This window comes from Elephantulus edwardii, unplaced genomic scaffold (assembly GCF_000299155.1).
Source record: "Elephantulus edwardii isolate Elephantulus edwardi_28Jun2011 unplaced genomic scaffold, EleEdw1.0 scaffold00013, whole genome shotgun sequence".
NCBI lineage: Eukaryota > Metazoa > Chordata > Mammalia > Macroscelidea > Macroscelididae > Elephantulus > Elephantulus edwardii.
Window position 1 is genome coordinate 865771 of NW_006399763.1, and position 16048 is coordinate 881818.

The 16048-nt window shown below is 38.0% G+C and overlaps 1 protein-coding gene across 1 annotated transcript in view; it reads left to right on the plus strand.

Moving 5' to 3' along the window:
* The window catches only part of AK9 (adenylate kinase 9), a 233855-nt gene that overhangs the window by 87856 nt on the left and 129951 nt on the right, over positions 1-16048 (plus strand). Inside the window, exon 17 of the mRNA XM_006881222.1 lies at positions 4635-4749. Coding sequence (XP_006881284.1) covers positions 4635-4749 — 115 coding nt within the window. The remainder of the gene's footprint in view (positions 1-4634; positions 4750-16048) is intronic.

Sequence of the window (16048 nt, forward strand, 5' to 3'; positions counted from 1 at the left end):
CTTGGATGTGAGTTATGGTCTCTTTGGGGTATATTCCCAGTAGTGGAATTGGTGGATAAAATGGTATCTCTATTTGCAACTTTTTGAGAAAGTGCCATACCGCCTTCCACAGTGGTTGCACCATTTTACACTTCCACCAACAGTGAATAAGGGTTCCATTTTCTTCACAACCTCACCAGCATTTGTTGCTTGCTGTTCCGTTAAACTTTGCTATTCTGACTGGGGTGAGATGATATCTAATAGTTGTTTATAATCTATCTTTTTTTAAAAAAAGACTCTCCTCTTCCTCTCTTCCCCTCCTTGCTAGCCATAGTAAAATGATTTTGTCTGTCTGTATGATTGCTATTAGGCTAGAACTGGCTCATAGCTGATCCTCAAGCGGGTTTTAAGAGGCCACAAATTACACGGGAGTTTGCCCATCTTTCTCTCAGAAAGCAGGTGGTGGATTCAAACTGTGTGCCTTTAGGTTAGCAGTGCAACTCCCTACTCTCTAGGCCACCGGAGCTCCCTAGAATTATTTTATCTGTATTTAAACCTTTCTTTAGCTTTTTATAATAGTAGTCTTATACAACATTTGCTCTTTGGTGACAAACTTACTTCACTCAACATAATGTCCACTTGATTTGTCAGTGTTAAGCAGCATATTTTAAATTAATTGTTTCACAGTGTTACATTGTTTCACAGTGTTACATAGTTTTTGTTGTATCAATGCACTATAATTTCTTTAGCCATTTGTCAATGGATGGACACTTGGGTTTTATCTTCTTTTTCCTACAGAGAATAATTCTGCAATAAACATGGACATGTTTATATTAAGGGAGCTCTGGTGGCATAGTCCATATGGAGTTGTACTGCTAATCTAAAATTGGGTTTACAGACTTGGAAACCCAGTGGACAATCAGCTTTGGGTCAGTTCCTACTTGACAGCAATGAGCTCATTTCTTTATTCATGTGTCTGTTAATGTCACAGCTGTCATTTCTTTAAGATATATACCCTAAAGTAGTGAAATTACTGGACCAAATAGTACTGCTATTTTAAATTTTTTAAGGAAATGTCTAACTGCTTTCCGTAGTGTTGCTGTTGTTGATTGCTGTCAAGTCGAGCATGACTCATAGTGACCTATAAACAAAAGACCTGAAGCCTTTCTATAACTATCATCATTTCTCAAAGTTCATAGAGTTTCCAGAGGCATGTTGTTTAGGAAGTGGATGTCACTCCTACTTCAAACCTTGTCTTAAACTTGGAGCTCCACCAAACACTGTCCACCATGGGTAACCGTTATGGCATTTGATACCCCAATAGCACAAGGTTCAGCATCATAGCAACCCCAGGTTACCTCAGTAGAGCAAATTGACAGAGGAGTGCTGTACCACTTAGAATAATGTCCTCCAAAATTTAATAACAAGAGACTTTTTAATACAAAGGCCCTCCTTGAGCTCTTGTTGACTCTTAACAAGAGGCTTCAATAAAAAGTAGTTGCACCATTTAAATTCCACCAGCAGGTTATGAGAATTCCAATCTTTCCACATCCTCACTAGCATTTGCTGTTTACTGTCTTATTTGTTATTGTTGCTTGGGTGGAGGGATAGCTCATTGTTGCTTTTATCTGCATCTCTTTAATGGCTAATGATAGTGATCATTTCTTCATGTGTTTGTGGCCATGTGAATGTCTTCTTTGATGAATTATCTTTTCATGTCTTCTGCCAATTTTTAAACTGGGTTATGAGTCTTTTTTTGTCGTTGAGATGTTGACATCTTCTATAAATTTTAGAGATGAACCCTTTGTCAAATATATCATTACCAAATATTTTTACCCAGTCTGCAGGTTCTCTTCTTACTCTATTAGAGTAAGGTTTTGATGCATACAGGATTTAATTTTTAGGAAGTCACATTGATCTGGTTTATCCTTTCCTGACTCTGTATTTTTGGTTATGTTTAATTGCCTATTTATGCCACAGGTTAAGGCTTTTAAGTTTGCCTCTATTTTTTCTAATGATCTTTGTAGTTTTAGGTTTTACTCTTCGATCTTTGATCTATCTTAAGCTACTTTTTTTAAAAATATGGTATAAGGTATGGACCATGTTTCAATTTTATGCAAATAGATATCCCATTTTGCCAGCGCTCTTAAGAGCCTGTGTCGCCTCCAATTCTTTCAATATTGTGACACAAAACTTAAATTTGTTTTTCATCCTCTCCTCTCTGCTTGAGAAATGCAGGGCGAGTTCTTCCCTTTTTATTCTCTAATTCCAGCTGTTTATTTTATTATCTTTTTTTTTTCCTTCCTGAGCTACCCTTTGAAATTTGTTCAGCTCTTTTACTTCAACATGTTTTCCTTTTGGTTTGGCTTCTCAGCACTCCAGTGCAATTTTTAGAGTCTCTTCTGACATCCACTTTTCTTTTTTCTTTCTCCTTTGTTTTTATAATGACATTTTGCTTTCTTCATGGATAATATCATCCCATAAGTCATATGGTCTTCGTTCATTGGTGTTCAGTGCCTCAAACCTATTCCTAAGATGATTTTGAAATTCCGGTCACTTGCTATGCATGTGACAGCTGGACAATGAATAAGGACGACAGAAAAAGAATTCGCACCTTTGAGCTGTGATGTTGGAGAAGAACCCTGAACATCCCAAGGACTGCCCAAAGAACAACTATGTCTTGGAGAAAGTGCAGTCATAGTGCTCTATGGAGGCAAGAATGATGAGCCTTCGCCTCACATACTTTGGGAATGTTGCTAGGAGGTGCTAATCCTTGGAGAGGGACATGATGCTGGGAAAGATAGAGGGTCCACAAAGGAGAGGAAGACCCTCAACCAGGTGAATTGACACAGTGACTGCTGCAATGTGCTCCAGAGTGTCAGGAAGTGTGAGGATGGCACAGGATAGAACAGGGTTCGGATCTTTTGTTCATGGGTCATTATGAGTCATACTCAATTCTACAGCACCTAACAACAGTTCTCCTCCAATTAATCGATTTTGTCTCCTTGTCAAAAAAAAAAAAAAAAAGAAGTTAGTTGTCTATTGGTGGATGAATTTTCTTCTTAGCTCTCAAATTTATTCCACTGTATTATGTGTGTCAGTAGCTGTACCAGTAAGCACCACATTATTTTAAATACCATGCACCGTAATGGATGGAGAAGAGACTGAGGTTGTTAACCATTACAGCTTGCTTGGCTCCACAATCAACACTCTTGGCACCAGCAGTCAGGAAATAAAAAAAAAGAACAGCATTAGGTGAATCTGCTGTCAGGGACCTTTCCAGAGTACTGAAGAGCAATGATGTCAGTCTAGAGACTAAGGTGCACCTGACCCAGGCCAGGGTCTTCGTAATTGCTTGCTATGCATCAGAAAGCCAGAAAATGACTAAGGATGACAGAAGAAGAATTGATGCCTTTGACTTGTGGTGCTGGAGAAGAGTCTAGAATATGCCATGGACTGCCAAGAAAACAAATAGGTCTGTTTTGGAGAGGGTGAAACCAAGTTTCTCCTTAGAGGCTAGGATTTTGAAGCTATGTCTCAAATACTTAGGGCATGTGGCCAGGAGGGACTGATCCTTGGAGGATATCATGCTCAGAAGGGTGGGGGACAGCACAGGAGAGGAAGACCCCGGATGAGATGGATTGATACAGTACCTGGGACAATGTGTTGGAGTCAGTGAGACTGGCTCAAGACAGGGCAGGCTTCAGAGCTGCTGTACATAGTGTTGCTATGGGTCAAAGGTGACTCAACGCCTCAAAACAACAACAACCTATCTGTGTAGTAAGTTTTGAAATCAGGGAATGTAAAAATCTTCTACCTTTGTTTTTCTTCTTCAGTTACTGCTTTGCTTATCCAGAGTCACACTCATTTCCATATAAAGTTAATAATTACTTTGTGCAGCTTTTTAAAAAACTGATAATGGGATCTAAATTAGGATTGCATTATATCTGTAGATAAATTTTGGTAGTATTGACATATTCACAATGTTAGTTCTTCCTATCCATGAGCATGGTTTATTCTTTCATTTATGTATGTCTTTTTTTGGTTTCTTAATGTGTTTTGCAGTTTTCTTTGCATAGGTCTTTTGCAAAGACTTGTATCTTTGGTTTTTTTATAAGTGCTTTATCTTTTTGGTGACTACTCTATGTGACATTGATTTCCTTATTCCCTTCTCAGAGTTCTTTTACTGTCGAGGAACTGCCTGATTTTTGTGTGTTGCTTTGAAGCCTACCACTTTGCTGAATTGTTCAACTGCAATGATTTTCTTGCTAAGTTTCTATTTAGCATCATATTGTCTGCAAACAGAGATAGTTTTATATCCCCTTTGTCAATCTGGATGCCTCTTATTTCATTGCCTTGCCTTATTGCCCTAGCTAAGAGTTCTGATATTGTGTTGAATAGGAGTGGTTATAGAGGGCCGCTCTGTCTGGTATACATTCACAAAGGGACTACATTTACTATCTCTTCATTTAGAATAATATTGGCTTAATAACAGCAATATTGTAAAGACTCTGTGGTCTATTTGGATAACATCTTGAAGGAAATTATATTTTTATATATGTAGAAATTTTTTAACTTTTATTTTATAAAATATATTTTCAGAGTATGTTCTGCAGATTAAAAAATAATATTATTTTTTTTCATTTCTGTTTCAGGAAAGTACTTACTTAATAGATTGTATTTGCAGAATAAAACTGAAATTGATGCTAATATTTTAGAAAGATTACGAGCAGAACTACAAAAGAAAAAACAAGAAGAAGCAAAAGAAAGGTAAAATCTGCTTAATATAAAAAAATATGCGTGCTATATATCTATTTACTATTTGGATTAAACAATAACAACAAATCTAAATGATCAATGGTTTTCTAGATCCAATCCTAATTAGATGCAAGAAAAATAATAATTTTTGGAATATCTAAGTTTCATGGTTTTTATAGCCTGCATCAAACTTATTTTCAACCGAGCATATACTCTCAAAAGGCATTGTAATAAATAAGAATATATAAGAGATTACGATATTTACCTTGTGACTTATTGATTTTTCTAACTGGCATCAAAAATTTGAAAACTTTTTTAGAAAATACATAAGTAATATGCCTAAAATTCAAATCTATAGTCTACACAAGAAAAGAGCAATTAACAAATGTACTGATATTGCTTCTTGGTTCAATTTCAAAACCAGTTGTTTACTTTGAACATAGAGAACGCATTCTCTCATCCGGGTACAATGAAGAACATTTAGAAAAGTGAACACATAATCTGTCTTTTCATGCCTAAAGTCATTAACTATAGAATTCTTTAGATTAAGAGATAACTGTTTTAATTTAGATTTTATTTGCTAATTGTTTTTCCTTGCTGAAGCATGGTAACCTGAGACTTTAATTTTTAATTTGTCCACTAGAATTCCAAGGCATTAGGTTAAGAGTGAAATGACTCTATGTAAATTCACAAAACATCCTACTATTAGTATGCTTTCAAATGTTATTTCCTTTCTCCCTTCAGATGTTAGTAATGTATATTATATTGGGAAGAGCTCTTTAAACTAGACTTGGTGTTACTGTTAGGTGCCATTGAGTTTATTTCAACTCATAGACATTGTGCATATAACTGTTTGAAATTTTGTCCAATCCTGCACCATGATTACAATCTCTGCTGTGATTAAGTTCATTGTCACTATGTCAATCCATCCCATGAGGTGGTCTTCTCCTTTGATGATCCTCCACTTGCCAAGGGTGATATCCTCTTCCAAGGACTGAATTCAATTGATTAACATATGCAAAAAGTGGGAGATGAAGTCTCACCATCATCCATCATCTTTGTCTCCAAGGATCACCCTATCTACACTTCTTCTTGGACAGGTTTACTTGTTCTTTTGGCAGTCCAGAGCATTATTAAACCTTCTTTGCCAATACCACAATTCAAAGGCACCAATTGTGCAGTCTTCTTTATTCAGTTTCAAACTGTCACATTCATGTGAAGTGACTGAAAATTATATGGCTTGGATCAAATCCACCTTACTCATTAAACTGGCATCCTTACTCTAGCACTTTAAAGAGACTTCTGGCAGCAGATATTTGCAATACAGTACATCTTTTGACTTCTTGACTGCTGCTTTCAAGGGTATTGATGATGGAACCAAATAAAATTAAATCATTGATGACTTGAATCTTTTCTCCATTTATCTATGTTCAAGAGCAAGTTTCAGAGTATCTTTTTTTTTTTTTTTACATCCAGTTTGATCTCTTCTGTCCTTCCTATATTTTTAATGACATTTTGTTTCGTCACATATGATGCTCTTGATATTATCCCACAAATCCTCTGGTCTTGTGTTCAATGTATTGAATCTTTTCAGTGCATCAATCTATTCTTGAAGTGGGTTTTAAATTTAGGTGTGATAAACTCAAGGTTGCAGTTTGGCTTTCCTGGATTTGTTTTATTTCTTTTTTCTTTTTCTCAGCTTCAGTTTGAACTTGCATATGAGCATTTGGTGCTCTGTCCTATGGTATGTCCCTGACCTTGCTCTGACTGATGTTATTGACTTATGCCACCACAAGTATAACTAATTTAATTCTCAGGGGTTCATCAGGTGAGGTCCATGTGCATGGTCACCACTTATGGATTTTTAAAGTATTTGCAATGAGCAAATCATAGAGTGTACACATTTTTATCATATGATTGCCAGCTTTATTTCTGTCAGAAATGCAATCTTTTCCAACTACTAACCCTTCTTCTTTGCTTCCAACTTCTTTATAATTATTGCATCCATTTCCATGCTCAATTTCAAACTGTATATTTGGGTTGTTGTTGTTAGGTGTCATCAAGTGAACAATGATTCACAGCAACCCTGTGAACCACAGATGTGAACTCTGTCCTATCCTGTGCTATTCACATTATCTCTGACAAACTTAAACCAATTGCTGCAGTAATTTTACCACCAATCCAGATGATTAAGGGTCTTCCTCTCTTTTGTGACCCTCTACCTTTCCAAGCATGATATCCTTCTCCAAAGAATAAACTTTCTTAGCAGCATGCCCAAACAAAATATATAAAATGAAGCTTTGCCATCTTTGCCTAAAAGATGCACTCTAGCTGCACTTTACCCAAGACTTACCTGTTGGTTCTTTTGGAAGTTAATGGGATATTTAGTACTTTTCTCCAGCACCACATATCAAAGGCTCCAGTTCCTCTTCTGTCTTTCTTATTCATTGTCCAGCCCTCAGACGCTTAACAAGTGGTGAAAAAAAACTGTCACTTTAGTGATTGGTTGCACATATTTAAATAATCCTTGTATTAACATGTCTTCATTGTACGTTATATGTACATTATAACGTACATTGTATGTACATTGTACGTACATTGTACGTTCATATGTACATTATAACTAAGAGCATTATATTTCAGGACAGATCTTGGATATTTTTTATGATGAAAGCTACACTATTCCTCTTCAATTTTTCCATGGCGTGTGTGTGTGTGTGTGTGTGTGTGTGTGTGTGTGTGTGTGTATATATATATATATTACAGTTTCAACATAGTAGGTTATATTATTGTCCGACTCAAAATAGCCAGTACTAGTCCATCACAGCTCACTAGAACATAATGCCTAGGATATAACTTTTATGTGTTCTATTTCATATTTTACTTCAGCTCCAGTACATGATGACCTCTTGTACCACAGAACAAAATATTACCCAATCCTGTGCCGTTTTCACAATCATTGGTATGCTAGCGTCCATTATGCAGCTACTATGTATTTTGAGTCCTTTTCAAGCCTATGGGCTTATCTTCCATCACTCTTTGGATAACATTCTGTTGGAATCTGTAGGGTTTTCATGGGTTCATTTTAAGAATACAGCTAGCCATTGACCTTTCTTCCTAATTTTTTTAGTCTGGCAGCACCACTGAGGCCCATTAGCTATAGTTGACTAGTATTTAAGATCTTGCTAGCATATTTTCTAGTAGCACATCACTATACAGGCTACCATTATATGACAAACTGACAAATGAGTAATGGACATGATTTGTAGGAATATCTAATATCTGACAGCAAATTCTTCCTCTTTCTTGTCAAATCTTATATTTTCAGCAGTAACATAATCTATGTTTTCGGTCAGGAATTTCTCACAAATTGGTGGAGTGTGAACTAATAGAGTAACTACTATTGTGCATGCAATAAAAATGGAAAAGAAGCTCAGAACAATGCCATGTACAAGTTTTAGGTTATGTACAATGAAAACTTAAAGTACACCAAGACTGATCTATGAGACAGAGGTTTGGAATATAAGAGAGAGCACTTATTGTTAACCAGACACAGACCAGTTGGGAGAAGGTTATAATGCATTTTGATGAAAATATATGTATTTAGATTTCAAAAGCAATGGAAATAGGCACATAGGATGCCAAATATGAGAATGAAGAAAGAATGCACAGGAACAGCCTGAGGAAAACTGCAGATCCAGTGTGTGGTATTATTTCAAAGACTCTACTTAACTAATCCCTTGAAGGTGAATACTTGATATGATTTTAAGCATATAAAAAGATATAATCAACATCATTATATATGTTTCTTTATACTCATTGCATTTAAGTCAAAACCAACTCACAGCTGAACTGCCAGATTTTTTTGTTGTTGTTGAGGCTGTAAATCACACAAGAGGAGATTGCCCATCTTACTCTCATTGAACCACTGGTGGATTCAAACAGCCAAGAGGCATGGCCTTTAGATTAGGCACATAACTCTTTGCAAACTACCCACTTGAGCTCGCTCTTCAAGATGAGCTAACAATAATTGTTGACCAGAATGCAAAAGTTGGAAAGAAAAAGGCTCCACAGTCAACACTCTTGGCAACAGCAGACAGGAAATTAAAAGATGTATTGCGATGGGAAAGTCTGCTATTAGGACCTTTCCAAAGTACTGATGAGCAATGGAGTCATTCTGGAGACTAAGGTTCATCTGATACGGGCCATGGTCTTTGCAATCACTTGTTATGCATCAGAGAGTTGGACAATGACCAAGGAGGATAGAAGGAGAATTGACGCCTTTGAGCTGTGGTGCTGGAGAAGAGTATTGAGTGTACCATGGACTACTAAGAAAACAAACAGATTCCTCCTGGAGACGGTTAAACCAGGCTGCTCCTTGGAGGCAAGGATTCTGGGGCTTCATCTGACATACTTTGGACGTGTTGTAAGGAGGGACCAGTCCTTGGAGAGGGACATCATGGTTGGGAGTGTGGAGGCACAGCGCAGGAGGAGAAGACCCTCTATGAGATGGATTGATTCAGGGACTGGGGTAATCGGGATGGGTGTGTTGGAGGCAGTGCAATCGGCACAGGACAGAGCAGGGTTTACGGCTGTTGTACATAGGGTCACTATGAGTCACAAGTGACTTGACGGCACATAAGAACAACAACAATTGGAAAATACAGATTTGTTGACAGAAATGAGGCTGGAGGATGAATGATTGGATTTTGTACATTCAATGATTTATTCATTGCAAATACCTTTAAAAAAAAAACCCAAAACAACTCACCACAAAGGACAACTATACACATGAGCTTCACCTTATGGATTGCACTGAAATCATCAGACTGAAAACATTTGGGGAAAGAATCATAGGAGTGATTCTCAGTACCAGCAGTTAAAACCAGGCGAGGTGATGATTGTGGAACATACCAGCAGTTACTCATGTGCAAATTAAAATGTCTGTTGTTGTTGTTGTTGTTATGTGCCATTGAGTTGCTTATAACTCATACCGACCCTATGTACAATAGCCCTATACCCTGCCCTATCCTGTCAATCTTATTGTCTCTGACACACCTACCTCCATTACCCCAATCAATTCATTTCATTGAGGATCATCCTTTCTTGCACTGTCCCTCTACCCTCCCAAGCATGATGTCCCTCTCCAAGGACTGGTCCCTCCTTGCAACATGTCCAAAGTATGTCAGAAGAAGCTTCAGAATCCTTGCCTCCAAGGAACAGCGAGATTTCACCCTCTCTAGGATGAACCTGTTCTCTTAGCCGTCCATAGTATATTCAATATTCCAGCACCACAGCTCAAAGAATCAATTCTCTTTCTATCATCCCTAGTCATTGTCCAGCTTTCTGAAGCATAGCAAGCAATTGCAAAGACTATGGTCTGAATCAAGCACACTTTAGTCTCCAGAATGACACTGTTGCTCTTCAGTACTTTGGAGAGACCTCCAACAGTTGACTTGCCCATCGCAATACGTCTTTTAATTTCCTGGCTGCCAGTTCCAAGAGTATTGATTGTGGAGCCAAGCAAATTGAAGATGTTAACAATCTCAATCTCTTCATCGTCTATCATGATGCTGACAAAGCAATCCGTGAGAGTCAAAATATGACCTTGAATCTATCCTACTTGAATTTAAATGTCATGTCAAGAATAGATTTGGAGGTGGGGGGAAATGAATAGGTTTGAGGCACTGAACACTAATGATTGAAGACCAGATGAGCTGTGGATGGCATCAAGAATATTATGCAGTACCACAACAAGATAAAGGTAAATAATTCAATTGAAAAATGGGCACAGGATATGAACAGACACTTCACCAAAGAAGACATTCAGATGGCCAACATCACTTGAAGAAATGTTCAAAATCCTTAGCTCTAAGAGAGATGCAAATCAAAACAACTATGAGATATCATCTCACCCCAGTCAGAATAGCAAAATTTAACAGAACAGCAAGCAACAAATGCTGGCGAGGTTGTGAAGAAAATGGAACCCTTATTCACTGTTGGTGGAAGTGTAAAATGGTGTAACCACTGTGGAAGGTGGTGTGGCACTTTCTCAAAAAGTTGCAAATAGAGATACCATTTGATCCAGCAATTCCACTACTGGGAATATATCCCAAAGAGACCATAACTGACATCCAAGCAGATATATGCACACCCATCTTTATTGTGGCTTTGTTCACAATAGCAAGGAGTTGGAAACAATCTAAGTGCCCATCAACAAACAAATGGATAGAGAAGCTGTGGTTTATTAACACAATGGAATACTACATTGCATTGAAAAACAAGGAACTCATGCAATATTATTAAAAATCGGTGAACTTGGAGGACATTATGCTGAGTGAAGTATCTCAGTCACAAAAGGACAAATACTGCATGGTGCCCCTGTTGTAAAACAGGACTAACATCAGGGTTGGGGGGAGACTGAGAAAGATGGGCTCAATAATGTATACTGCATTGAAACTGATGAGAGAGAAAATGGTTTAAAAGGGATATGTGATTATGTGGGGGGTTTTTTTGTGTGTGTTTGTGTGTGTGTGAGAGAGTGTACCATCAAATCGGATCTGACTGGTACAGGAGGAGATTGTCCCTCCTTTTCCCGGAAGAGCATCTGGTGGATTCAAACCGTGTGCCTCTGGGATTGTAGTTACAGCTCCTTGCCACTAGGCCACCAGCGCTGCCCCAATTATGTGTTTTTGTCATGACAGGAGTCCAGAGCAAAGGTTGCATAGTGGAGTGGACCTGGGGGGAAGGATTGTAAAACAATGAAAGAATTTTTCTTTTACTCTTCCAAGAGGCTAGTGTACTGGGCGGGGGAGTGTTGGGAGGGGAGAAAAGTGCAACAATGAATGAATGGAAATCTAAAGTCTCTGTAAATTTTCATTGAAATTAATAAAAAAGTTTTAAAAAAACAAAAATAATAATGTGCATTAAAAATTTTTAAAGAATATCATTCATGAAAAGCACAAAGGACATTATGAAGACTGAGGAAGAAGAAAAGACCAAAATAAATGTCAAGAGGCTCAAAATTGCACTCGAGCATCAAGAAGCCATAGCAAAGGAAAGAGATAACAGAAGTGAAAGAAATGAACAGAAGATTTCAAAGGGCAGCTCATGAAAACAAAATAGAGTACTATAACAGAATATGCAAAGAACTAAAATTAGAGATTAAAAATGGAAGACTCACTCAACATTTTTCAGGCTGAGATAACTGAAAAATACATTCAGGCCCTAAGTTGCAATACTTAGAGGGCTATGGGCAAAATCTTGAATGACTCAGGAAGTACCAAAAGAAGATGGAAAGAATACATGGAGTCACTGTAGCAAAAAGAACCGGTCAACACTGAAGTAGTTCAATAATTAGTGCATGATCAAGAGCTAATGGTAGCAGGTACTGCATAGGCGCCCTGTGGAGCCTGGGTCTAACCAAGTATCACGTCAGCGAGAGGACCTTCGCTTGCAGGAATCCCATCCACGTCGACTTGCCCAAAGCGGTCATCATAGAGACCCTCTGCTCCTTGTCTTCCACAGTGCCTTACTGCACTCCCAGGAAATCCGAGCAGAGCTTCGCATCCACCTGCTGTCAGCACTCATCACCTTTTTGGTCTATGCAGGAGGAGGCCTAACAGGAGCTGTGTTTAATCCAGCTTTGGTGCTTTCACTACATTTCAAGTGTTTTGATGAAGCATTCCCTCAGTTTTTTATAGTATATTTTCTGGCTCCTTCTTTAGGTATATTGTTGATGGCTTTGATGTTCAATTTTTTCCTTCCCTGGCTGCACAGCAACCATATAATTAATAAAAGAGAATAATTATCTTAAAAGACTCAGACTAAGTTACACAACAATCAAGCTGGACACGGTAATGAGTTTATCAACTCATCTTCAATACACTGGCTGCACTGGTTTCTTCAGTGTTGAGCTTTCTTTGAAGAAGCTGCCTTAGAAGTTTCACCACAGGGACTTTTAAAAAGATTAATATGCAATTGAGATATCCTGTGTTTCTCAGTTAAAATGTTATCTTTTGAGTGATGTATTAAATGCTGCAGGGAAAGACACGTTAAATATAAATATCAAGGGGGGAAAAAAGAGCTAATGGTAATAATGGAAGACGTTCAAGCTGCATTGAAGACACTGGCAAAAATTAAGGTCCCAGGAATTGATGAAATACCAGCTCATATGTATCAACTAACAGATGCAGCCCTGGAAATGCTCACCAGTCTGTGCCAAGAAATTTGGAAGACAACTACACAGAGAACTTTCTGAAAGACGTCCGTATTTTTTCTATTCCCAAGAAAGGTAATCCAACAGAATGTGGAAATTGTTGAACAATATCATTAATATCACATGCAAGCAAAACATTGTTGAAGATTATCCAAATCAGCTAGAACAAGACAGAGACAACTGCCAGAAGTTCAAGCTGGTTTTGAAGAGGCCATGGCACTAGAGATAACCATTACCAATGTCAGGTGGATCTTGGCAGGAAGCAGAGGATACCAGAAGAATGGCTGTTTGTATTCTTTTGACTATGAAAAGGCGTTTGACAGCATCAGTCATAACAAACTGTGGTTGGCATTTTTTGAGAAGAATGGGAATTCCAGAACATTTAATCATGCTCAAGTGAAACCTATACCAAGAAGCTGTTATCCAAAGAGAGGAGAACCTTACATGGTTAAGATCAAGAAAGGTGTGTATCAGGGCTGTATTCTCTCTCCATACCTATTCAATCTGTATGCTGAGAAAATAATTTGAGAAGCTGGATTCTGTAAGGAAGAATGTGGCATCAGGATTGGAGAAGGACTCATTAACAACCTTCATTATAAGGATGACATAACCTTGCTTGCTGAAAGTGAGGGGAACTTGAACGGCTTGCTATAGAAGATTAAAGACTACAACTTCAAAATAGATTTATCTCAACATAAAAAAAATACCACTGGGTCAGTAGACAACATCATGATAGATGGAAGAAACATTGAAATTGTCAATAACTTCATCTTACATAGATCCACAATCAACACTCTTGGCCTCAGCAGACAAGAAAGCAAAAAGATGTGTTGAGAAAGTCTGGTGTTAGGACCTCTCCAGATTCTTGAGGAGCAGTGATGTTAGTTTGAAGACTAAGGTGTGCCCGATTCAAGCCATGGTATGTGTGTGAGAGCTGGATAATAAGGATGGCAGAAGCAAAATCAATGCTTTTGATTTGGAGTTGGAGAAGATTACTGAGTATCCCATGGAATGCCAAAAGAACAAAGAGCTGTGTCTTGGAAAGGTGCAGCCAGTGTGCTACTTAGAGGCAAGGCTAGTGAAGCTTCATGTCACATATTTTAAGCATTTTTCTAGAAGGGAATATTCCTTGGAAATGGACATCATGCTAGGAAAGGTGGAGGGTCAATGAAAGAAAGGAAGACCCTCTATGAGATGGATTGACACTGACTGCAGCAATGAGCTGTGTGTCAGAAATGAGGATGGTACAGGAACATGCCTGTTTATCCACTAGCCCCTCTGTCACAGAAAAATGATCAGTCTCCTCCTGTTTGATGTACAGCCTTGGGAACCCAGTTTAGGTCAGCTCTGAATCTGAACTGGCTTGATGGCATTGTGGATATATGCCTATTTCTCAGGGTCAAATTCCTCACACAGCATTTATGGTTTAAAGGTATATAAGTGTTGATAGATATTATGTTTTTCCACCATTTCACTCACTTTCTTAATCATTATTGTCACGATTGTAAAGGCAGGGCTACTACTTAAACCCATGCAAAAAGCAGATTCTTTCCAGATACTTAAGTCATCCCATTCCAGGTCTATTTAAATGTCATCATTTCTATCTTTAAAAAAAAAAAAAGTAGAGGAAGTACTAACTATAAATTTTCTATGTGTTGACTGGAAACATTTGAAACTACCCCCAAAAGTTAAAGAACATGAAAAATGCTCATAATGCTACCATCTAGAGAAAATTACTATTATCAGTTTGCTGAATTTTCTAGTCTTTTTCTCCTGACTTATATAAACTACAAATTTATAATATACTTATTAACAATCTGCGTTATGCAGATGACACAACCCTGCTTCCCGAAACTGAGGAGGACCTCATGCACTTGCTGCAGAGGGTCAAGGACTGCGCCCTTCAGTATGGACTGAGGCTCAATGTCAAGAAGACAAAGATTCTCACCACTCGACCAACTGGTAGCATCAGGATGGATGACGAAGAGACTGAGATTGTTCACAGCTTCACTTTGCTCGGCTCCACAGTCAACACTCTTGACACCAGCAGCCAGGAAATCAAAAAACATATTGTGATGGGAAAGTCTGCTATTAGGGACCTCGCTAAAGTACTCATGAGCAACGGTGTCTCTCTGGAGACTAAGGTTGGCCTGATACAGGCCATGGTCTTTGCAATCACTTGTTATGCATCAGAGAGTTGGACAATGACTAGGAAGGATAGAAGGAGAATTGATGACTTTGAGCTGTGGTGCTGGAGAAGCGTATTGAATGTACCCTGGACTGCCAAGAAAGCAAACAGATTCATCCTGGAGAGGGTTAAATCAGGCTACTTCTTGGAGGCAAGGATTCTGGGACTTCGTCTGACATACTTTGGACATGTTGTAAGGAGAGACAGGTCCTTGGAGAGGGACATCATGTTTGGTAGGGTGGAGGGACAGCGCAGGAGGGGAGGACCCTCTATGAGGTGGATTGATTCAATGACTGGGGTAATCAGGATGGGTGTGCCAGAGGCAATGCGATTGGCACAGGACAGAGCAGGGTTTAGGGCTGTTGTACATAAGGTTGCTATGAGTCGCAAACCATGGCACAGAACAACAACAACATATAAAATACAAATTTATAATAACATTATACATGCAGATTTATATTATCTTTTTTATATATTCTTCTTTTTAAAAAAAACACTTCTCATTTAATCAGAAAGGAAAAAACATCCTATAGCTACTCCCACTTGCTTTTTCAACTTGGAGCTGAATGATCCTGTATTAATTGTAATAGGTTACTAATAGCCACAGTTTTCCAAACTATAACATTACAGGATTTTTTCTTCTTTTATAATACCTGAAAACTATGTAAATGAAAAAGTTTATTCTGATAAATTGAAACCGTAAATTTTAAAAATATCATTAATATTAAAAACTTTTATAAGGAGTGCTTTGCTTATTTGGAGCTTTTATCCATTCCATACGAAATTGGAGATTGCCTTTTCCATCTCGTTGAAGAATGGTGTTGGTATTTGTATTGGGATTGCATTAAATGTGTAAATTGCTTTTGGTAGTATTGCCATTTTCACAACATTGAGTCTTCCTATCC